Below are 26,166 nucleotides of genomic sequence, written 5' to 3' on the forward strand. Positions count from 1 at the left end.
AATGTCAAGTGTATGAAATGTCACACAAACACTGAATCTTTTTGCATAAACAGTACTTCATCCACCTACCTCAGTTGGTTTTAATTTAATAAACTTGCTATTCACCCTCCTAGAGGTACTGTTCAGGCATGCACAGAGATCTCATCAATGATTTTATTTGGAGAAAAGAAGTATTTTTTTTTCTTTTTTAAATGGCTGTCTGCCGGAGGGGTTTGTTTGTCAGAAGGAAATACCAGTAATTACATTCTCCAAAACTGCAGCAAAACCCCACCTTTTGGAAGTGTGGCTTTCATGCATAACATCTCTCAAACTAATGTAAGTTGTTGTTACTGAAACCTCAAGCTGTTTTATTTAAATGCAAATTTAAAATTGATCATTCTCTTTTGTAGTCTTCCAAGACTTCCTGATTCTAGGCAGGGGATCTGCTGTTGACACTAGAATGGATGGAAGACTTCAAGGGCTGCCTAGCTCTGCAAATGCCATGGTGAAGGAGAGTCAGGAGAAATTTCCAAGAATGTAGAGTTCAAGGAGTCTGCCTGTAGCTGGGTGGGGTGAGGATTTTCTTGGCAGGAGGCATCAAGAAAGGAAATGAGGGAAGAGAACTGCTCTTACTCAGAATGTGCGAATAACTGTGGGTGGGTGAAAAGAAAAGGAGTACTTGTGGCACCTTAGAGACTAACAAATTTATTTGAGCATAAGCTTTCTTGAGCTACAGCTCACTTCATCGGATGCTACCCCATTCTTGTTGCCTCCTTCGGTTCTTTTTGTCTCTCTCCCTGTCCAGTCTGGTAGTATTAATACTGCTGATTACTATTTGTAATTTTAGGTTTCTGAGTAGCAGCCATGTAAGTCTGTATCCGCAGAAAGAAAAGGAGTACCTGTGGCACCTTAGAGACTAACAAATTTATTTGAGCATAAGCTTTTGTGAGCTACAGCTCACTTCATCAGATGCATGCAGTGGAAAATATAGTGGGGAGATTTATATACACAGAGAACATGAAACAATGGGTGTTACCATACACACTGTAAGGGGAGTGATCAGGTAGGGTGAGCTATTACCAGCAGGAGAGTGGGAGGGAGACGAGACATCTTTTGTAGTGATAATCAAGGTGGGCCATTTCCAGCAGTTGACAAGAACCTGTGAGGAACGGGGGGGGGGGGGGGGGAATAAACTTGGGGAAATAGTTTTACTTTGTGTAATGACCCATCCACTCCCAGTCTTTATTCAAGCCTAAGTTAATTGTATCCAGTTTGCAAATTAATTCCAATTCAGCAGTCTCTCGTTGGAGTCTGTTTCTGAAGTCTTTTTGTTGAAGAATTGCCACTTTTAGGTCTGTAATCGAGTGACCAAAGAGATTGAAGTGTTCTCCGACTGGTTTTTGAACGTTACAATTCTTGACATCTGATTTGTGTCCATTTATTCTTTTACGTAAAGACTGTCCAGTTTGACCAATGTACATGGCAGAGGGGCATTGCTGGCACATGATGGCATATATCACATTGATAGATGTGCAGGTGAACGAGCCTCTGATAGTGTGGCTGATGTGATTAGGTCCTATGATGGTGTCCCCTGAATAGATATGTGGACACAGTTGGCAACGGGCTTTGTTGCAAGGATAGGTTCCTGGGTTAGTGTGGTTGCTGGTGAATATTTACTTCAGGATGGGTGGCTGTCTGTAAGCAAGGACTGGCCTGTCTCCCAAGATCTGTGAGAGTGATGGGTCATCTGCCAAACTGGACAGTCTCTACGTAAAAGAATAAATGGACACAAATCAGATGTCAAGAATTATAACATTCAAAAACCAGTCAGAGAACACTTCAGTCTCTTTGGTCGCTCGGTTACAGACCTAAAAGTGGCAATTCTTCAACAAAAAGACTTCAGAAACAGACTCCAACGAGAGACTGCTGAATTGGAATTAATTTGCAAACTGGATACAATTAACTTAGGCTTGAATAAAGACTGGGAGTGGATGGGTCATTACACAAAGTAAAACTATTTCCCCAAGTTTACTTCCAACCCCCCCCCCCCCCCCCCGTTCCTCAACTTTCTTGTCAACTGCTGGAAATGGCCCACCTTGATTATCGCTACAAAAGGTTTTTCCCACCCCACTCTCCTGCTGGTAATAGCTCACCTTACCTGATCACTCTTTACAGTGTGTATGGTAACACCCATTGTTTCATGTTCTGTGTGTATATAAATCTCCCCACTGTATTTTCCACTGATTGCATCCGATGAAGTGAGCTGTAGCTCACGAAAGCTTATGCTCAAATAAATTTGTTAGTCTCTAAGGTGCCACAAGTACTCCTTTTTTTTGTAATGTTGCAGCACCTAGCACCTGACAATTATTCTTAATTGTGGTTTCTATAAAAACATAAATATAACAATCCCCACTCCAAAGAGTTCATATTCTTGTATAATGACAAGATACCATAAAGGGAGGACATGGACAAAAGGAAAATATGTGGATGGAAGGATGAGATATTAATATACTGAACCATTACGCATAGTAAACCGTTTTAGCTCACCACTTTCTTAGACTTTATCAGGTGGCAGTGCTTTGTAGGCAGCATGGCAGGTACTTGCTTTCCCCAAACTTTTCCTGGGCCAGGGTCACCCTGACTCTCTACCAAAGACCTTCCATGGGCTCCCCTCTCCCTTCCCAGGAAATGCCCTATCTCAGATCATATACCTCATACAGCTAGACAACCTTGAAGTGAACCTGCTACCCCGTCTGGATCCATGAATTGATGGAATCCTGCAAATGAAGAGCACTATGAGGTAAAATATGACTTTTAAAATATTTTTTAAAAAACAAAACCCAGTCTTTGGTAGATAGGGATATATGTGTATGTGATGGGGTTTTTTTAATGTCAATGATACTAAAGTGTTCTCACTCCTCATAACACAAACTATGCTTTTAAGTCATTCTAGGAGAGGAAAGGAAAAAGACTTTGGGCCACAATGGGGAATTCCCCAAGGTACAAACTGAATAGTTGAACAGTAGTGTCCCTTTAACTCTCTAGCCGGGGGTGCTTTTTATATTGCTTTACTGCGAGAACAGCCAATCCTGACCCGCTCATGCAGCCTTCAGCACATAGATTCGCTCCCAGTTAAATATATGAGCACTCTGATGGTCACTTATGAATTACATAGAGAGACGCTACAAATTCCTAGTCCTATATATTCCCTTGGAAATGTGTGTCTTGTACTGTCCAGCGCACTACTGAACAATGCAAGGTCATAGAAAGTCCGTCATTTCATCAAAGGAAAATGATAATGCACCAACCTTATTATCCTGCATGGAGTTTCCTAGACACTTTAATCCAAACACACACTGGTTAAGATAAAACAATAAGTTTATTAACCTCAGAAAGATAAGATTTTAATTGATTACAAATGATAATGCATAAAAGTCAAGATTGGTTAAAAAAGAAATAGGTATTAGCTTGTATATTACTCTTAACTTCACAAGCTAAGTATCTTTAAAAGCAAGGGTTTTGTCTCACCATATGCTGTTGTAAATTTCAAAGGCTGGGTCTCTGTTCAGCTTGGGACCACTCCCCCTTAGTTCAGTTCTTTGAGAGTTGTTTTCATGAGCAAAGAGATGGGAGGAGGAGAGGTTGAAGTCAAATGTTTTCCTCCGCCTTTTATAACTCAGTTTCTTGTGCTAGAAACATCCTTGTTGAGTCATGGTGAAACGTAGTCCGTTGTTGATGTGAGGTGTGAAATGTTCCTCTGATGCAATGTAAACGTTTTGCTTGCATCTGCCTGTTGCTGAAGAATGGCCGCTTATGCCGGTGATCACTCTTTAACATCTGTCTGGGGTGCTAGTGTGTCTTTGTCTCTGAAAAAGTGGTTTGGACCTGCCCTTCTAACTCTGGAACATGTTACAGCAATGTTTTGCAGCAGAAACCTTTTAATTTTACATACAATATTAATACACCTATTTTACCAGGAAAATGTTGTTCTTCGAGGAGTGTCCCTGTGGGTGCTCCACTTCAGGTGTCTTGGTGCCCTGCGCTTGTAATCAGTGATTTGTAGTAGCAGTGCCCCAGTTGGCCACACATGCATGGCAGCCGTCTCCGAGCAGCTACCTAGCATGTGCAGCCAACCGACCCCCAGTTCCTTCTCTACTGCGCTTGGCAGTCAGAGCGACAGCAGTGCCCCTTCAACTCTGTAGATAGTTCATATTCCTTCCTTTTCTTTTATCCCCTCTATTCTAGTTAACTTCGATTAACATTACTTTTAATTTCTTCCATATTAAAAAAATATATATATTATTTTAGGGTAGTTTTCCCCCGGCGGGCCTCTGCCAACAACGACTGCTTCTCCAGAGCTGGACCTTTCTCAGGCATGCCTGATTCCCCAGGATTTAAACACTGCCTGACGTGCTGGCTATTGATTCCTGTTTCAGGCGGCTACACTCAGTGCATCCGCTGTCTCGGAGAGACCCATATTCCTCAAAAGTGTTCTCATTGTAAAAATCTGACCGCCAGGACACTAAAGGCCAGGGACCTCCAACTTAAATTACTCATGATGGAGAAATTCCTCAGGCCCATCTCCGATCCAGAGTCCAGGACACCTCCTGACAAACGGTTGCCAGAAGCAGCCTCAGACAAGGCCTCCACTACCAAGATAGCTTCCAAGGATCCTGTCCCTAAAAAGGCAACCAAACACCAGTCTTGGTCATCGCCACCGTGAGATCCACTGAAAAGGAAACGGTCTCCTGGCAAAAAAGACTGCCCCGGTACCTACGGTACTGAGAGTCTCGGACCGAGAGGCACTGGGAATGTCCGGTAAGGAGACTTCCCAAAGAGCCAAGGACCTGGTATGGGCAGGCCCTCAGGTGCGTGATTTAAAGCCAAGCTCCCTAGCTCTGCACTGACCATGCTGAAGAAAGTCCCAACACTGACCACGGTAATGGCGCCACCTGCTGCATATACACAGCTCAGCAAGACCTCGGTATCAACAGTTCTGACCCTCTCCTCTCAGACTGCACTGCCACCCCCACCACCGAGCTTCCCAGTACTGCAACTTTTCACTAGACAGGCAGACCTGGCAGTTTCTTCTATGCCAGGGACCCCCCTATTTGGTACAGACGGTACGCCAGCGAGGCCTGGACCAAGCCAGATCATCACCCCAGGGGCCTCAGCGCCGTCTGTCTCCAGTGATGATGATTAGGACAATGACCCAAAACTGTACACCCCTTGCATCACCAGCCACTGATAGACACACGAGCTTGGCAGCCCCAATCCTGGCTGCCACCTCCTATGGCCCTCCCACCCAACTGGCCATATTGGGACCCATGGGCCATTTATAGGGCCCAGAACATTAGACCACCTAACCACTGGTCTCCAGAACACCCTGCTCTCCCATACCAACAGACCCAGTACCTTCAGAGGCCCAGGATGAGCCTGATCAGCAACAGGATACACCTGAAGGAGATACCTTGCCACCTATGCATGTCTGATCTTTGTCTCCAGATGAAACTATCATGCCACTCTCTCCCCCGCACATTGGGGGATGACTTCAAGTCCTTTAAGGACCTTTTCAAGAGGGTTGCGGACTCCCTTGTCTGAGCTCCCTGAGACCCAACATAAGCTCACTGACATTCTTGACGCGCCCCATCGGCAAAAATAGCACTGCTGATTAACACTGCCATAATGGACCCTGCCAAAATCCTTGCATAGTCTAAAGGACTCCCGTGTTGCCTTAAAGACTCAGCATCTATGTCCCTGTAAACAAGAAAAAGCAGGGCAGGTTTTATAACCAAAAATTCCAGGCTGCACCATACTCCCAGCCTCAAAGACACTATACCCAATGCTGCAAATAGAGGCAGACCGGACAAAGGCAGAATCAAGACCAGCCTTCTGTGTCCCAGCCCTCCACTTCCAAGCAATCGCTTTGAAGGTCTGGTCGAGGGCCCGAGACCTCTACATTCTCTAATTCTGGATCTCAAACCCACTTTAACACCTTTTGGGGATCGCCTCACACCATATTACCCAGTCTGGAACAACACCACAGACAGATGGGGCCTGGAAATTATCCAGCAGGGTTACTCCATCCCATTTATTTCTATCCCACCTACCCACTCCCCTTCCCTGTCCCTCTTCAGGGACCCCTCTCATGAGCCCCTAGTACAACAAGAAATAAACCGCCTCCTGCAATTAGGGGTTATGGAACCAGTACCACCTCAACACAGGGGGAAGAGGATTATTCCCATTATTTCCTAATTCAAAGAGAGAAAGGCGGATGGAGACCCATTCTGGATTTATGCAAACTCAACAAATTTGTGAAAACGCAGCGATTCAAAATGGTGACCCTATCAATGATGATTCTGGCATTAGAGAAAGGAGATTGGCTCTCGGCTTACTTTCATGTCACCATTCATGCAGCACATGGAAGATTCTTGTGCTTCATCTTAGGACATCAACATTACCAATACAAGGTGCTACCCTTCAGACTGTCAACCGCCCCAAGGGTTATTTTTCCAAGGTCCTTGCTGTTGCTTCAGCTCACCTTCGCAGACTAGGGGTCATGATTTTTCCATACCTAGATGACTGCCTGTTAAGAGAACCAACACAGCAGGCAGCACTAGAAGCCACACAGACCACAATGGACCTCTTTACGAATCTCGGACTCCAAATAAATCTACAGAAGTCCACTTTGGTCCTTGTCCAGAAATTGGAATTTATAGGGGCAACAGCGAGGTTACCTCAACAACGCTTCCTCAACTTAAGCACTCTGATTACTACGGTCACGGTCAGCCTACAAACGTCTGCCAGGACATGCCCACAACTTTTGGGACACATGCCCACTTCGACTTCTGTCGTCAAACATGCCAGACTACATATGAGATTCCTACAAGCCTGGCTTCGCACTTGCTATATACCATACAAGCACTCCCTCGGCAGGAGGCTCACCATGCCCTGCAAGGTAAAGGATTCCCTCGAGCGGTGGACGCACCCACAAGAGTCTGCTCAGACATCCCTTTTCAACAGAAAGCTCCTACAATAACAATCACCATGGATGCCTCCCTCATGGGATGGTAAGCTCACCTGGGTGACAACATGATCCAGGGTCAGTGATCCTCAGCGGAAGCCACCTTGCATATAAACGTATTAGAACTAAGAGCAGTCAGAAACGCATGCAAGCATTTCCTTCCTCTAATCCACAACACTACTATCAAAGTCCTTATGGACAACACAGCATGCATGTTCTATGTAAACCGACAAAGGGGAGCCCGATCATACCCTGTGTGCGTGGAGGCAATACGCCTCTGCAATTGGTGCATCTCCCACAATGTAGAGATCTCTGCATCCTACCTACTGGGACACCAGAACACCATGGCGGACCAATTGAGCAGAGACTTCTCACAAACTCACGAGTGGGAGATGGACTATGCAACCCTCACCACCATATTCAACCTACAGGGGTTCCCTGTTATAGACCTATTTGCCACAGCTCACTATGCAAGGTACCCTCAATACTGCTCCCGAGTGGGGCTGGGACGCCACTCCCTGGGCGACGCCCTCATTAAATGGGAGGTGCCACTAATGTATGCATTCCCCCTGATTCCACTTCTGAGTCAGGTTATACACAAGATCAGGCAAGAAAGTCCAGGGTCATTCTCATTGCGCCTACGTGGCCCAGACAAACATGGTTCCCATACCTGAGATAAATGGCAGTGAAACCACCTTGAACCCTCCCTGTAATACCTCACCTCTGGACTCAGGACGCGTCAGTCACCCCAGTCTAGCTCTTCTCCATCTCAAGGCCCGATTTCTCCATGGCTGACTGGTATTGACAAAGACTATTCCGATCAAATTAAAGACGTACTCTTGAACAGCCACAGACTAAGCACATGCAAAACATATACATAGAAGTGGACACGATTTTGCACCTGGTGAGAGGCTAACTATATTTCTCCACAGTCGGCTCCACTGCCCAGAGTCCTCCAATATGTACTAGGTCTTAAAAACATCTGGGCTATCTACTAACTCCATCAGAGTACACCTCGCTACAATCACCTCGTTCCATGATGAATACCTACCCAATGCTAAAAGACCCTACCCCAATGTGGGATCTTAACCTCGTCCTCCGTAGCCTCATGGGGAAACCATTTGAACCCTTAGCTACTTGTTCATTGCTACATATGTTGATGAAAGTGGCCTTCCTCATCGCCATCACGTCAGCAAGAAGGGTAGGAGAGCTAGGTGCCTTAATGGCACACCCACCTTATACCACATTCTATAAATACAAAGGGATCTAGTGGCTGCACCCCAAGTTCATACCCAAGGTAGGCTCGCCCTTTCATCAAAATCAACCAATATACTTACCTGTGGTTTTTCCTGAAACCACATGTCAACAGCAGGGAGGCTTCTCTTCATAGGCTTGATATCCATAGAGCACTAACCTTTTACCTAGAAAGAACAAAAACATTTAGAAAACAAAGTTCGAAGGGTCAAACCATCCCTAAACGGATATTGGGCTGTATCCATTTGTGTTAACAGCAGAACAATCTCCCTTCTCCACCAGGAGTTCGCGCACACTCCACCAGAGCGTTATCAGCATCAATAGTGTTTCTTAATGACGTACCCATCACGGACATTTGCAAAGCAGCTACCTGGGCCTCTGCTCACATTTTACTAAACACTACACTCTCAAGCAACAATTAGCTGCAGATGCACAGTTTGGGCTCTTGGTCCTAGCCATTGTCAATAAACCAACTACGAAGCACTCCCTCCGTTGAGGGGTACTGCTCCATAGTCACCTAAAGTGGAGCACCCACGGACATTCCTTGAAGAAGAGAAAGTTACCCACCCTGTGTAGTAACTGAGGTTCTTTGAGATGGTTGTCCCTGTGGGTGCTCCACTACCCTCTCCCTTCTCCTCTCTACTTTGGAGTTTCACGCTGATCCTCTGGGGTAGAAAAGGAACTGGGGTTCGGTTGGCTGTGCACGCTAGGTAGCTGCTCGGAGTGGTGCAAGACGGCTGCCACGCATGTGTGGCCAACCGGGACACCTACTACTACAAATCTCTGATTACAAGCGCAGGGCGCCAAGACACCTAAAGTGGAGTGCCCACAGGGACAGCCATCTCGAAGAACCTCAGTTTCTGTACACGGTGAGTAACCTTCTCTTCAGCAGATTGTTTTCAAATGATACCTCACAAGGCTCACTTTGTACCAAATTTATTATAGTCTTGTAAAAATGGTGACTATAACAGTATATACTGTCACACAGAGGAATTGCCATACTGGATCAGAACCCAGGTCTGTCTAGTTTAGTATCCTGTCTTAAATGTGTCTGTCTACCAATGTGAGATATGCCATCATGTACCAGCAATGCCCCTCTGCCATGTACATTGGCCAAACTGGACAGTCTCTACGCAAAAGAATAAATGGACACACATCTGACATCAGGAATCATAACATTCAAAAACCGGTAGGAGAACACTTCAACCTCTCTGGCACTCAGTTACAGACTTAAAGGTGGCAATTTTTCAACAGAAAAGCTTCAAAAACAGACTCCAACAAGAAACTGCTGAACTTGAATTAATATGCAAACTAGATACCATTAACTTGGGTTTGAATAGAGACTGGGAGTGGCTGGGTCATTACACATATTGACTCTATTTCCACATATTAAGTATCCTCACACCTTCTTGTCAGCTGTCTAAATGGGCCATCTTGATTATCACTACAAAATTTTTTTTCTCCTGCTGATAATAGCTCATCTTAATTAATTAGCCTCTTACAGTTTGCATGGCAACTTCCACCTTCTCTCTGTGTATGTATATGTATATATTTTCTTACTATATGTTCCATTCTATGCATCCGATGACGTGGGCTGTAGCCCACGAAAGCTTATGCTCAAATAAATTTGTTAGTCTCTAAGGTGCCACAAGTACTCCTGTTCTTTTTCAGATACAGACTAACATGGCTGCTACTCTGAAACCTGTCTTAAATAGTGGCCAATACCAGATGCTTCAGAGATCTGGTGTAAGAACTGTGTAATCGGCAGATATGAGGGAATGTACTCTCCACATTAGGTCTCATCCTGATCTCTAATATTTAGGATTTGACTTAAGCCCTGAAACAAGAGGTTTTTTTAATATCCCTTCCAAAATTATGTTCATTAATTGACAACTGGATATCCTGGCTATCCATATAAAAGTCATGTATTTTGTTTAATCTGTTAATCAAAACTGGGCTTTCTTCTTCAATAAGAGTTCAGATAGGTCTTTTAACTTTTAAGAAGTTTAGGCAGAGTTAATTGAATATTGTGGTAAAGTAATCAACTTTTTTATAAAAACGAAATGTTTAGGCTTAATCATGTTAAATAGAGAATTTCAACTTACCTAGCCTGACTAACCTTCTATGCTGGCTATAGTGTATCAATAAAGAAAGAACAGGGTAAGTTTGTGTATAGTGTTAACTTTTATTTGAAGTATACATGGAACAGATATCCAGTCTTTCATTTAAAAAAAATTATTCTAAATATAGAAACTCTGTATAACCAACTTGCTTAAAGTTTCCACCACAAATACTCATTTCCTTTCTAACATGGAGATTCTGATAAAGTGGTGAGTCATGAGACCTTTTTTTCTGTAAGGTGCAGTTACATAAAGTTTCTTTTAGTTCTGTTACTGATACAAAAAGTACAAAAGATAGTTAAGACCCAGGCAGACTGCGAAGAGCGACAAAAGGATCTCTCAGAACTGGGTGACTGGGCAACAAAATGGCAGATGAAATTTAATGTTGATAAATGCAAAGTAATGCACATTGGAAAGTATAATCCCAACTATACATATAAAATGATGGGGTCTAAATTAGCTGTTACTACTCAAGAAAGAGATCTTGGAGTCATTGTGGATAGTTCTCTGAAAACATCCACTCAGTGTGCAGCGGCAGTCAAAAAAGCAAACAGAATGCTGGGAATAATTAAGAAAGGGATAGATAATAGACAGAAAATACCATGTTGCCTCTATATAAATCCATTGTATGCCCACATCTTGAATACTGTGTGCAGATGTGGTCGCCCCATCTCAAAAAAGATATATTGGAATTGGAAAAGGTTCAGAAAAGGGCAACAAAAATGCTTAGGGGTATGGAACGGCTTCTGTATGAGGAGAGATTAATAAGATTGGGACTTTTCAGCTTGGAAAGAGATGGGTAAGGGGAGATATGATGGAGGTCTGTAAAATCATGACTGGTGTAGAGAAAGTAGATAAGGAAGTGTTTACTACTTCCAATAACACCAGAACTAGGGGTCACCAAATGAAATTAATAGGTAGCAGGTTTAAAACAAACAAAAGGAAGTATTGCTTCACACAACGCACAGTCAACCTGTGGAGGAACTCCTTGCCAGAGGATGTTGTGAAGGCCAAGACCGTAACAGGTTCAAAAAAGAACTAGGTAAATTCATGGAGGATAGGTCCATCAATGGCTATTACCCAGGATGGGCAAGAATGGTGTCCCTAGCCTCTGTTTGCCAGAAGCTGGGAATGAGCGATGGGATGGATCACTTGATGATTACCTGTTCTGTTCATTCCCTCTGGGGCACCTGGCACTGGCCATGGTCAGAAGACAGGATACTGGGCTACATGGACCTTTGTTCTGACGCAGTAGGGCCATTCTTATGTACAGTCCTGAAATCTTTGTGGAGAATTCTGTTGGCTCAGTGTGTTGGCAAGAAGATACGTCCTTGCTCTGCAGTCACATTTTAAAGGTTTATAGGCACCCACTCCAGATGAGCTATATTCTGGGTGACCGTAGCCAAGTGAATAGCTTAGATGGAATCTTACACATGCTTTGGCCTAGAAGGACTCTATTCATCTTGCTGCATTCTAACACGACTTCGGCTTTATAGGCAAAACTATTTTTTTTTCTGGCAGGTAATCCTTGCATTAATGATTTATTCATGTGCCCAGGAAGGCCTCATTGAAAGTGGGTGTCATTTTAATTCAGTTATAACTTAGATAATGCCTTAGAAAAAGGGAACCATTCATTTTTTTTTTTTTTTTTAGAAGGTGTAGTTAACAGTTGAACCTGACCATCAGGCACTGCTGGTGGAAGTTTCTTTACTGAAAGTGTCCAGTTCTTTAGTATGGGGGATAGGTGGATAGCATGTGTAAATACTTTTTTAAACAACACAAAATTAGGTTATGAAACTCATTACCTCAAAATATTATTAAGCGTTAGCAGGATTTAAAGAAGAATTTGAACACTTCACTGGATTATGAGAACATCCAGAGTTACCTTGGTAAGATATTAAAATAAAGAGGAAAATATGTTTTTGGAAGAGGTCAATTTTCATGCTTCAGGAGATAAGATAACTTCTAACTGGCTTTCCATAGAGCCAGGCTATTGTTTAATTCCCCATGGCATGGTTTCGTACCTTTTTCTTCTGAAGCATCTGGTATTGGTTGCTACTGGAGGTAGGATACTGGACAATTATGGACTGCTAGTTTGATCCAGTAAGAGAATGAGCAATATGCAACATAGGAACTAGGAGGATTCAGTCCTGTGGGTCTGAAATCTGATTACACGAACTTTGAGGGCTTAGGAGCCCTATTAGTTATTCAAGGGAGAACTAGGAACCCACAACAAGTTTTAAACTGCAAAGAATACCTACTGGCTTCTGAAGAAAGAATTGGGTTAATAGTATAGTTAGTTATTACAGTAGTCTCATGTTTAGTAAAGTTGTGGACTTACTACTTATTTTCATTGGATAGATAGCTTGGGCTGCTTATTCAAGCGTATCCTCTATAATGAATAATCAGATATCCTATTTCCTTTGTTATGTGATTCTAGAAATAAATTATGTCTTTTTGCCTCACTAAAATGTAGATACGTAGTGTTGGTCTCCAGGCAGAAGAGTTTTTAGGATACTGAAATACATAACTGTGTAGTCAGCTTATTGACTCTTTTAATTCTTTAATTGCAAAAAGTTTATTTGTACTTGCACAGATATGCTGAATAGATTGTCTCCGATGTATTAAAGTTAACCATAAGAGTTTATCAGCTCTTTCTTAGGATTTTATATAGCTCCAATTTATTATAATATCCAAGAGTTGCCAAGGTAAATTACATTGATGACATAGCAAGGTTCCTAGTGACCTTTATGGTATCTTCTGTCTTTGCTGATTATAGGAAGCTCTGCTTTAGGTAGTGTGTCGTTGTTTTTGAGGGAGGTCAGTATGGCATGTGTTAGCTGTTGTAAATGTTATGCCTGTTGTGGTAGAAAAGAGGCATTTTTTGTAGTTTCTTTAACCAGCTGTCTGCTCAAGATCCTAGAAGAACTGTATGTACAGGATGTAGGAATCACTTAATGGAACCACCTCTGGGGGTGAAGGATGGTATTTAACAGAGGCAGTGTGAACAGAACACAAGGGTAGGTCTCTGCAGACCCGGCGTTTTTTTTGTTTTGTTTTTTTTTGCCTAACTCTGCTAATGACAAATGGCACGTCACATTGCCTCTGTTTCTCCTAGCACTCTTTGTATTGCCTATTTAGATGCTAAGCTCTTTGAGGCAGGGGCTGTTTCTTACTGTGTTTATATGGCACATAGCACAATGGGGCCTCGATCTTTATTGGGTCCTTTAATTAATACTGTGTAACTACTACCAATAGGTTTCAGAGTAACAGCCATGTTAGTCTGTATTCGCAAAAAGAAAGTGAGCTGTAGCTCACGAAAGCTTATGCTCAAATAAATTGGTTAGTCTCTAAGGTGCCACAAGTACTGCTTTTCTTTTTGCGAATACAGACTAACACGGCTGTTACTCTGAAACCTGTTCTTAAAAAGGCAATTTAAGGTATCATTAAGTCTTTTCTCCATTGTGGAGTCTTCTGAAATCAGTTAAAGTTTACATGTTTTCATATGAATTTTTTGTTAGTTACTAAAGCTGGTAAAGAAGCTCCACTCCTTCACTGTGGAATCAAAAAGGAAAATGTGGAATGTGAAGTCATAGTACTGAAATTCTGATATCAATAATTTCCCTCTGAAACTTCTTGATTATAAATTTAGGGTTGACTTCCTTGTAGGATTAAGCAGTAGAAAAAGCTGGGATAGAAAGGACAAAATTCCTTTCCACGCCTCTCAAATATAATAGCAAGGGAAGTAAAGAATACTCCATTTTTTTTTTTTAGTGGCATTTTCCTCAAAGTTTAACTAGTGTAAATATCGTCCTCTTTAAGATTATGGGACAAACCATGGTTTCTAGACTTCCTCTGCCTTTTAAGATTCGAGTACAAAGCAGTCTTATGTTTTACTCCATTTTGGAGAATGACCCTTAATCCTGATTGAGGCCTGGTCTGCACTAGGAACTTCAGTATGACTATGCCTCTCAGAAGCATGAAAAGTCGACACAGCCATACCAACGTAATCTACAGCATAGACCAGCACTAGGTCAATGGAAGAATTCTTCTGTCAACCTAGCTACTGTTACTCAGGGAAGTGGACTACCTATGCTGATGGGAGAATCCCTTCTGTTGGCATTAGTAGAATCTACACTGAAGTGCTACAGGAATGTAGTGTACTGTGTTAAGTATAGACAAACCCTAAGTAATTACTACCATTTTAAAAGCTACAGCAGACTTAGTGTTCAGTGTTTCCCCTTTTAAAATTTTTCTTTTGGCCAAAGCCCAAACCAGCTGATAGTTGGGTTCTCTTCTTTCTTCTGCCACCGACTTTCTTTGTAACTTTGGGTAAGTTACTAAGTTATATGTTTCAGTTCCTTCATTTATAAAATGGAGACAGTGTTACCTCTCAGGAATAACTTTGAGATGCTTGAACTCCAATGTGCTGATACCATCTTGAATTCCTCACACTCAGGTTTTGGACTGGATCTCATCATGAGGATGGCTTTAGTAGCACCAATGAGCCTTATGGCTATGATAGAGAACAGACGTCAGTCTCATCCTATTCAGTCTCTGTAGCTTTTAATTCTGTTGATCACAAGTCACTGCTGAATCACTTACATGGCCTCCTGGAAATACAACACTTTTCTTCTTTAACAGGTCCCAGAGCCTGGTTACAGGCAACTCCTTCTCTTCCCAGTGTTTCTTTTCTATAAAAGAATCTGGTGGGGATCTGTCCTGTTCTTCGTATCCCTATCAGTAAATTCTGAGAACCTGCCTGCTGATTTTTGTTTTGAAGCACCCCCCAGGCACTTTGTCATTGGCACCCTACTGTATCTTTCCTTTACAACAGACTTTATAGAAAATATAAAAAAGTTGCAGTGCCTACAGGAGAGTAGTTTCTGGATGAAGAATGCTGAAACAGCCGAAGTAAAATGGATGTGATATTGGTGGGTATTGGCCTTTCCTTCCGTGGAAAAGCATCTGTCCTTTTATTCCTCCCTCAGCTTGCTAGGAAGCTGTCCTTTTTTGACAAAGCTATAACCACAATGATGCATATTTTTATCACCTCCAGGCTAGATTACTATTGTTCACAATGTCTAGGGTTGAAGGTGGAAGCGAAAGCTCCAGCTTTTGCAGGACATGGTGGTCTGCTCCTTACCAGAATGAGCTGCCAAGAACACATGGCACCAGTTCTATGTGCTCTCCAAAGGCTCCCAATTTCTTTGTGATACCAAATCCAGGGTTTGGTCATAATCTACAAAACTTAACAGTTCCCAGCCTAACTGTATAATAGACTCTTCTTATCCATGATCTGAGCCAGAGGTTTAAGGAGCAATGAAAAAATAAGATTAAAATTTTAATTTTTTATTAAAAATATTTTTGGAAGATTTGGTTCTTGAGCATCCTAGTATATTTTTAAAACTAGAATTCCTTACTAGCAACTATGACAGTTTGGGGAATGTCTGTCAGTGCATGAATTCCTTTTTGCTTTGTGAATATCATTTATGATTGGAACTTCCAGAGTGGATTGGAACTTCCATTTTGTAGGAGGAGCAGATTGTGTCTGGAAAGCAGGGGCATCAGCCATGAATGATTATATCCTGGTGGGACAGTGGAGTTCCTACTAGCAGAGCTATTGACTTTTAACAACTCTCTGCCCCACAAGTTGTGGGAGGGGAGATATGGAGCATGGAACATCCTGAGTGGAAAAACAGAGTTGTTGATTTGCTTTTGTTTAAGTGTTGGACTGCTTTCGTAAATGACATTCTTAAGCAAGGGAACCATTCTAACATCAGAAACAGAAGACAAAGCTGGAAGAGATGGGGCAGGAGAGGCTCTGGTTTACCCCAAAGACACTGTCCAAGGACTAAGGAGTGGGATGATCATGGGCGGGGTAGGGAGGGGAGATTGCGTTCAGATGTTAGATAGTACAGGATCATTACAGATCTAGACAAAACAGAGTCAGGTGTTCCTTGGCAAAGTTCCATTGCAAAGTCTATGTTCCTGAACAGTTACCCATTCTGTTACCCATTCTGTAAACCAGAGTGCCCACTGAATGGGAAATTTTGGAGGACTGTGCATCAGTGACTGGGGTGATTTAGAAGTCTTGGCACTGATATTGGGATTTAGGGTGATTGAATTGCAAAGTCCCACATCCCAAGGAAGGGTTTCAGACAGGGAGTTGCACCCAGAGTGTGCCCTAGAGCTTCAGAGCTAGAGATAATGTCTGGACTCTGCTCAGATCCAGCTGGCTTGGATGCTTATGGGATCCTAAGGGTGGGTCAGATTTAATATAGTCTAGTGATGGTCCATTAGGGGTACTTGGCCAGGGCTGTGACAAAGCATGTATCTATTAGACAGTCTCTATACGTTTTTGGAATTTTTGCCCCTTTTTTGTATTCTTTCCCTTCCCCTTTATCCCCAAGGTAATATCCATTTCCTCCCTAATTTTACCTCTTCAATTTTGTTTGGATAAAACATTTTACTGAATAAAATATAGTTATCTGTGATTCTTTAATTCACTTGTGACTTTATGCGGGGGGTGGAGGGGGGGACTGCTTACAAGTGCTTTATTTTATGTCAACATACTGCGGGTGCCTGATCATGAGTCCCTCCTCCTTTTCACATGTGTTTGGTAATGACAACTTTCTCCTATCTTTGGATTCTTCTGCTACCTGCTGTGCCAAAGGAATACTCCAGGTAAAAGAATATGCTTTCTGAAGTGTTAAAAGCACTTTTGGGGGAGTTTTAACATTAGCTTGGTACAGCTTGTTTGCTGATTTTTGCATTGGAGTCATAGAAGTGTAGGACTGGAAGGGACCTCAGTAGGTCATTTTGTTCTAGTCCAGTCCCCTGCACTGAAGGCAGGACTACATAATAACTAGACCTGGTCTGACAGGTGTTTGTCTAATCTGTTCTTAAAAGTCACTAGTGATGGAAATTCCACAACCTTCCTAGGTTTCAGAGTAGCAGCCTTGTTAGTCTGTATCCGCAAAAAAGAACAGGAGTACTTGTGGCACCTTAGAGACTAACAAATTTATTTGAGCATAAGCTTTTGTGGGCTACAGCCCACTTCATCGAATGCATGCAGTGGAAAATACAGTAAGATGATTTTATATACACAGAGAACATGAAACAATGGGTGTTACCATGCACACTATAACGAGAGTGATCAGTTAAGGTGAGCTGTTACCAGCAGGTAATTTGTTCTTAACTACCCTGACAGTTAGGAAGTTTTTCCTGATGTCCAACCTAAACCTCCATTGCTGCAATTTAAACCCATTGCTTCTAGTCCAATCCTCAGAGATTGAGAACAGTTTTTCACCCCCTTCCTTGTAACAACCTTTTACAGGTATGGAAAGCTGTTGTTATATCTCCCCCTCAGTCTTCTCTTCCCCAGACAAAACAAACCCAAGTTTTTTCAATCTTTCCTCAAGTCATGTTTTCTAGACCTTCCATCATTTTTATTGCTTTGCTCTGGACTTTCTCCAATTTGTCCTCATCTTTCCTGAAATATAGCGTCCAGAACTGGATGCAATACTCCAGTTGAGGCCTTATCGTAGAGTAGAAGAATTACTTCCTGTGTATTGTTTACAATGGTGGTACATCACCATTCCTGCTGGTACATCCCAAAATATTTGCTTTTTTAGCAATAGTGTTACACTGTTGACTCATATTTAGCTTGTGATCCAATAGGACCCCCAGATCCCTTTCTGCAATACTCCTTCCCAGGCAATCATTTCCCATTTTGTATTTGTGCAATTGATTGTTCCTTCCAAAGTGGAGTACTTTGCATCTGTCCTTATTGAATTTTATCCTGTTTACTTCAGACAGTTTTCCAGTTTGTCCTGATGATTTTGAATTGTAATCCTATCCTCCAAAGCACTCGCAACCCCTCCCAGCTTAGTATTGTCCGCAAACTTTGTGTAAACTTTATGCCATTATTTAAATAATTGATGAACATATTGAACGGAACCGGACCCAGGACCGATCCCTGTGGGACCCCACTCTATATGCCCTTCCAGTTTGACCATTGATAACTACTCTCTGGAATGATTTTCCAACCAGTTATGCACCTACCTTATAGTAGGCTATATTTCCCTAGTTTGTTTATGAGAAGGTCATGTGAAACCATACTAAAAAGCCTTACTATAATCAAGATATACAACATCTACTGCTTCTCTCTTATCCACAAGGCTTGTTACCCTGTCAAAAAAGCTGTTAGGTTCGATTGACATGATTTGTTCTGGACAAATCTGTGTTGACTGTTCTGTATCACCTTATTATCTTCTAGATGTTTGCAAATTGATAGCTTAATTATTTGCTTCATTATCTTTCCTGGTAAGATGACTGGTCTGTAATTCCTTGGGTTGTCCTTATTTCCCTTTTTAGAGATTGGCACTATATTTGCCCTCTTTTAGTCCTCTGGAATCTCTTCTGTCTTCCATGAGTTTTTGAAGTTAATTGCTAATGGCTCAGATACCTCCTCAGTCAGTTCCTAAAGTATTCTAGGATGTATTTAATCAGGCCCTGCCGACTTGAAGATACCCTAGAGAAGTTAGGTATGTCTACACTATGAAATTGGGTCGAATTTATAGAAGTTGTTGTTTTAGTAATCGTTTATATATAGTCGATTGTGTGTCCCCACACAAAATGCTCTAAGTTTATTAACTTGGCGGAGTGCTTCCACAGTACTGAGGCTAGCGTCAACTTCTGGAGCGTTGCACTGTGGGTAGCTATCCCACAGTTCCCGCAGTCTCCGCCACCCATTGGAATTCTGGGTTGAGATCCCAATGCCGAATGGGGCAAAAACATTGTCGCGGGTGGTTCTGGGTACATGTCGTCAGGCCCGCCCTCACTCCCTCCCTCCGTGAAAGCAACAGCAGACAATCATTTCGTGCCTTTTTTCCTGACTTACCTGTGCAGACACCATACCACGGCAAGCATGGAGCCTGCTCAGCTCACTGTCACTGTACGTCTCCTGGGTGCTGGCAGATGCGGTACTGCATTGCTACACAGCAGCAGCTCGTTGCCTTGTGGCAGCAGACAGTGCAGTAGGCCTGATCGCCATAGTCGTCATGTCCTAGGGGCTCTTGGCCACCTCAGTAAGGTTGGTCAAGAGCACCTGGGCAAACATGGGCGCAGGGACATAAATAGAAGTTATTCGACCAGGTCATTCTGTTTAGTCCTGCCGGCAGTTGTATTGCACCGTCTTCTGGCGAGCAGCCAGGAGATGAGGATGGATAGCAGTCCTGTTGCAACGTCTGTTGTCAGCCAAAGATGTAAAAGATAGATATATTAGAGGGATAAATACCGGAGAGGGAGAGGAATTATTTAAGCGCTGTACCAATGTGGACACAAGAACAAATGGATATAAACTGGTCATCGGGAAGTTTAGACTTGAAATTAGACAAAGGTTTCTAACCATCAGAGGAGTGAAGTTTTGGAATAGCCTTCCAAGGGAAGTAGTCGGAGCAATAGACCTATCTGGCTTTAAGATTAAACTTGATAAGTTTATGGAGGAGATGGTATGATGGGATAACATGGTTTTGGCAATTAATTGATCTTTAAATATTCATGGTAAATAGGCCCAATGGTGATGGGATGTAAGATGGGGTGGGATCTGAGTTACTACAGAGAATTCTTTCCTGGGTATCTGGCTGGTGAAGCTTGCCGATATGCTCAGGGTTCAGCTGATCACCATATTTGGGGTTGGGAAGGAATTTTCCTCCAGGGCAGATTGGAAGAGGCCCTGGAGGTTTTTCGCCTTCCTCTGTAGCATGGGGCATGGGTCACTTGCTGGAGGATTCTCTGCTCCTTGAAGTCTTTAAACCATGATTTGAGGACTTCAGTAGCTCAGACATAGGTGACAGGTTTATCGCAGGAGTGGGTGAGATTCTGTGGTCTGCATTGTGTGGGAGGTCAGACTAGATCATAATGGTCCCTTTTGACCTTAATATCTATGAATCTATAAAACAAGAAATAGACCAGATTTGTGTTGTATTCATTTGCTCCCCCTCCCTCCCTCCATGAAATCAATGGCCGACAGTTGTTTCGGTGAGGTCTGTCAGGGGCACCTTGAAAAGTTTAATAGAGATACAGTCCTGCCTAGAATACTTGAGGGGGGGAGGGATAGCTCAGTGGGTTGAGCATTGCCCTGCTAAACCCAGGGTTTTGAGTTCAATCCTTGAGGGGGCCATTCTGTGTGACAGTTGTTTTTGTTTCTCTTTGATGTAAAGCCACCCCCTTTGTTGATTTTAATTCCCTGTAAGCCAGCCATGTTGTCAGTCGCCCCTCCTTCCGTCACAGCAACGGCAGACAATCGTTCCGCACCTTTTTTCCATGCAGACGCCATACCACGACAAGCATGGAGCCCGCTCCGATCACTTTGGCAATTAGGACCACATTAAACACCATGCGCATTATCCAGCAGTATGTGCAGGACCAGAACCTGCCAAAGCGAAACCGGGCGAGTAGGCGACATCAGCACGGTGATGAGGACATGGACACAGACTTCTCTCAAAGCAGAGGCCCTGGCAATGTGGGCATCATGGTGCTAATAGGGAAAGTTCATGCTGTGGAACGCCGATTATGAGCCCAGGAAACAAGCACAGACTGGTGGGACCGCATAGTGTTGCAGGTCTGGGACGATTCCCAGTGGCTGCGAAACTTACGCATGCGTAAGGGCACTTTCATGGAACTTTGTGACTTGCTTTCCCCTGCCCTGAAGTGCCAGAATACCAAGATGAGAGCAGCCCTCACGGTTGAGAAGCAAGTGGGAATAGCCCTGTGGAAGCTTGCAACGCCAGACAGCTACCGGTCAGTTGGGAATCAATTTGGAGTGGGCAAATCTACTGTGGGGGCTGCTGTGATGCAAGTAGCCAACGCAATCAAAGCTCTGCTGCTACCAAGGGTAGTGACTCTGGGAAGCGTGCAGGTCATAGTGGATGGCTTTGCTGCAATGGGATTCCCTAGCTGTGGTGGGGCCATAGACGGAACCCATATCCCTATCTTGGCACCGGAGCACCAAGCTGGCGAGTACATAAACCACAAGGGGTACTTTTCAATGGTGCTGCAAGCACTGGTGGATCACAAGGGACGTTTCACAGACATCAACATGGGATGGCTGGGAAAGGTACATGATGCTCGCATCTTCAGGAACTCTGGTCTGTTTTAAAAGCTTCAAGAAGGGACTTTATTCCCAGACCAGAAAATAATGGTTGGGGATGTTGAAATGCCTATAGTTATTCTTGGGGACCCAGCCTACCCCTTAATGCCATGGCTCATGAAGCCGTACACAGGCAGCCTGGACAGTAGTCAGGAGCTGTTCAACTACATGCTGAGCAAGTGCACTGTGGTGGTAGAATGTGCATTTGGACGTTTAAAAGCGCGCTGGCGCAGTTTACTGACTCGCTGAGACCTCAGTGAAACCAATATTCCCACTGTTATTACTACTTGCTGTGCGCTCCACAATATCTGTGAGAGTAAGGGGGAGATGTTTATGGCGGGGTGGGAGGTTGAGGCAAATCGCCTGGCCGCTGGTTGTGCGCAGCCAGATACCAGGGCGGTTAGAAGAGCACAGGAGGGTGTGGTATGCATCAGAGAAGCTTTGAAAACCAGTTTCATGACTGGCCAGGCTATGGTGTGAAAGTTCTGTTTGTTTCTCTTTGATGAAACCCCCCTCCCTTGGTTCACTCTACTTCCCTGTAAGCTAACCACCTCCCACCCCACCCCCGCCTTCGATCGCCACTTGCAGAGGCAGTAAAGTCATTATTGCTTCACATTCATGCATTCTTTATTAATTCATCACACAAATAGGGAGATAACTGCCAAGGTAGCCCGGGAGAGGTGGTGGAGGAGGGAAGCACCGGGTGGGGTGGTGGAGGAGGGAAGGACAAGGCCACACAACAGTTTAAAACTTACTGACTGCCAGCCTTCTGTTGCTTGGGCAATCCTCTGGGGTGGAGTGCCTGGGTGGCCGGAGCCCCCCCCCCCCACCATGTTCTTTGGTGTCTGGGTGAGGAGGCTATGGAACTTGAGGAGGAGGGCGGTCGGTTACACAGGGGCTGTAGCCGCGGTCTGTGCTCCAGCTGCCTTTCCTGCAGCTCAACCATACGCTGGAGCATATTAGTTTGATCCTCCAGCAGCCTCAGAATTGAATCCTGCCGCCTCTGATGCTGCTGCCACCACCTATCATCTTCAGCCCACCACCTCTCCTTGTGTTCATGCTGTGCTTTCCTGCACTCTGACATTGTCTGCCTCCACGCATTTGTCTGTGCTCTGTCAGTGTGGGAGGACAGCATGGGCTCAGAACATTTCATCACGAGTGCGTTTTTTTCCGCCTTCTAATCTTCACTAGCCTCTGGGAAGGAGAAGATCCTGTGATCCTTGAAACACATGCAGCTGGTGCAGGAAAAAAAAGGGGACAGTGGTATTTAAAAAGACACATTTTATAGAATAATTGGTACACTCTTTCATGGTAATCCTTGCTGTTAACATTACATACATAGCACGTGCTTTCGTTACAAGGTCGCATTTTGCCTCCCCCCCACCGCCTGGCTAACCCCTCACCCTTCCCCCCACCGCCTGGCTAACAGCGGGGAACATTTCTGTTCAGCCACAGGCAAACAGCCCAGCAGGAACGGGCACCTCTGAATGTCCCCTTAAGAAAAGCACCCTATTTCAACCAGGTGACCATGAATGATATCACTCTCCTGAGGATAACACAGAGAGATAAAGAACTGATGTTGTTTGAACGCCAGCAAACAAACACTGCAATGCTTTGTTCTGCAATGATTCCCGACTACGCTACTGGCGTGGCGTGGTAAAGTGTCCTACCATGGTGGATGGAATAAGACTGCCCTCCCCAGAAACCTTTTGCAAAGGCTTTGGGAGTACATCCAGGAGAGCTTTATGGAGATGTCCCTGGAGGATTTCCGCTCCATCCCCAGACACGTTAACAGACTTTTCCAGTAGCTGTACTGGCTGCGAATGACATGGCAAATGAATCATTAAACACGCTTGCTTTTAAACCATGTATACTATTTTAAAAAGGTACACTCACCAGAGGTCCCTTCTCCGCCTGGTGGGTCCCGGAGGCAGCCTTGGGTGGGTTCGGGGGGTACTGGCTCCAGGTCCAGGGTGAGAAACAGTTCCTGGCTGTCGGGAAAACTGGTTTCTCCGCTTGCTTGCTTTGAGCTATCTACAACTTCTTCCTCATCATCTTCCTCATCCCCAAAACCTGCTTCCGTGTTGCCTCCCTCTCCATTGATGGAGTCAAAGCACAGGGTTGGGGTAGTGGTGGCTGAACCCTCTAAAATGGCGAGCAGCTTATCATAGAAGCGGCACGTTTGGGGCTCTGACCCGGAGCTGCCGTTTGCCTCTCTGGTTTTCTGGTAGGCTTGCCTCAGCTCCTTAAGTTTCAAGTGGCACTTCTTCGGGTCCCTGTTAAGGCCTCTGTCCTTCATGCCCTGGGAGATTTTGACAAATGTTTTGGCATTTCGAAAACTGGAACAGAGTTCTGATAGCACGGATTCCTCTCCCCATACAGCGATCAGATCCTGTACCTCCCGTTTGGTCCATGCTAGAGCTCTTTTGTGATTCTGGGACTCCATCATGGTCACCTCTGCTGATGAGCTCTGCACTCTCCTGCAGCTTGCCATGCTGGCCAAACAGGAAATGAGATTCAAAAGTTTGCAGGCCTTTTCCTGTCTACCTGGCCAGTGCATCTGAGTTGAGAGCACTGTCCAGAGCGGTCACAATGGAGCTCTCTGGGATAGCTCCCGGAGGCCAATACCATCGAATTGCATCCGCACGACCCCAAATTCGACCCGGGAAGGCTGATTTCAGTGCTAATCCCCTTGTCGGGGATAGAGTAAAGAAATCTATTTTAAGAGCCCTTTAAGTCGGAAAAAAAGGGCTTCGTCATGTGGACGGGTGCAGGGTTAAATCGATTTAACACTGCTAAATTTGACCTCAACTCCTAGTGTAGACCAGGGCTTAGTAGTAATTAATTTGTCCTTTCCCTATTTTAGCGTCAGATCCTACCCCATTTACACTGGTATTCACTATCTTAGGCATCTGATGGCTACTAACCTTTTTGGTGAAAACTGAAACAAAAAAAGACATTTAGGACTTCTACCCATTTACACTTTTTCTGTTGTCTTGTCCTTGATCATCTTCTTGCTTCAAATGTATTTGTAGAATGCTTTCTTTTTATCCTTTATATCTCTAGCTAGTTTAATCTCATTTTGTGCCTTGAGTTTCAGATCACTGAAGATCTCCGGTTAAGCCAAGGTGGTCTCTTGCCATACTTTCTGTTTTTCCTATGCAGTGGGATAGCCTTATGTTGAGAGTTTAGCCATATGTTTAAGGGTTTTTTATTGCTCTTATAATGTATGCTCTTATATCAGCCATATAACTTTTCTCATCTGATATTCTCTCACTTTCATTAGCCATACTAGCCAGGATTATATCTTTTGTTTTTGCAATGTTTAAGGTACATCGAACCAGTGCAAAGGCCTGCTACTGGAATGACCTTCCTCATTACCAGAAGAATGACCTGGGTCTGCTGAACTTATGCAGGTGTAGAGCTCATTTTAAACACGAGAACTGTAATATTTTTGTAAAAAGAAAAGGAGTACTTGTGGCACCTTAGAGACTAACAAATTTATTTGAGCATAAGCTTTTGTGAGCTACAGCTCACTTCAATATTTTTGTAGTTTATGCATGGCAAGAAGTGTGTTTCACTTTAGGAAGTTTAAGGTACTTTAGCAAAACAAAAACCCTCATCCCACCATCTTCCTTTAGTAAGATGCCAGTGTCTAATAAAGGGTAGACATACAATAGTTTCAGCTCTGGCAGTAGTCAGTGCAATAAAATAAAAAAAAAAAAAAAAATTGGGCCCTTGACAACAAAAACAGATTTTCTGGACAAAGGTGTCAGTGGCCTGAAAATAATGTGGTGGATTTAAACTAGGATGGAGGTCTACATACCTGACCTAGTGTGGTGTGGTCTCTTAATGGAATGGAAACAGTAACTGTATTGTATTGTTTTTCCAGTATTCATATTTTCCTTTTATTCGTGTCCGCATATATTCCACATAGATTTCAGAGTAAGAAGACACATTTAGGATCCTCTATTCTAGTCTCTGAACAAGTGCAGGCAGTTTTATGTAATGTAATGTCTCTGACATCCATGCCTTCTCATTATGAAAATTCTATGAGTATTATATTCACAAACTATATAACAGAAATGTTTTTTAAACTTGTGTTCTTACTAGAGGCATATTTCATAAATGTATTATTTGCCAGCAGTTTTTTTCTATTAAACCTGATTTTTTTTCTGGTATATGTTGCAGCTAAGCATTTCAAACCATTAATTGTATTATTTAAAAAAGACCAAAGTGAAGTTTGTTTCTAGGTGTTAATATGTCTGCTTTCCACATCTGTTTTGAAAATATGAGAGTTCTATTTGAAATGATGTTGAATAAAATATTACTGACAGTTTGATATTTCAAGATGTAGTCTGGGCCATCAGGATTACTGTATTTAATGCTATGCAAGATAACAGTCCTAAAATGCTTGGGCGGGGGGGAGAAGAGAATCTTGCTTAAGAATCTTGGACTTATAAGATTAAGATCAAAAGATGTGGAGGGCAGCTATCTTCCTCCATTTCATGTATTGACAAAAAACCCTCTAAGATGCCCAAATTCTCATTATGGAATGGTTTCCATCCTGCAGATTTATAGGCATGTGCTTAACTTCACTCACCTGAGAAGTCCCATTCAGTTCAATGGTGCTG

General features: G+C 43.4%; 2 protein-coding genes across 4 annotated transcripts in view; one reads left to right on the forward strand and one right to left on the reverse strand.

The window, feature by feature from the left end:
* ANKRD28 (ankyrin repeat domain 28) overlaps positions 1–26,166 on the forward strand; it is a 235,172-nt gene that overhangs the window by 85,146 nt on the left and 123,860 nt on the right. The window lies entirely within an intron of this gene.
* The window catches only part of LOC141983495 (uncharacterized), a 32,533-nt gene continuing 11,970 nt past the window's right edge, over positions 5,604–26,166 (reverse strand). The window contains exon 3 of the mRNA XM_074946695.1: positions 5,604–5,736. Within this exon, the coding sequence (XP_074802796.1) occupies positions 5,604–5,736 (133 nt within the window). The remainder of the gene's footprint in view (positions 5,737–26,166) is intronic.

The sequence above is a fragment of the Natator depressus genome, chromosome 2 (assembly GCF_965152275.1).
Source record: "Natator depressus isolate rNatDep1 chromosome 2, rNatDep2.hap1, whole genome shotgun sequence".
Classification (NCBI taxonomy): Eukaryota; Metazoa; Chordata; order Testudines; family Cheloniidae; genus Natator; species Natator depressus.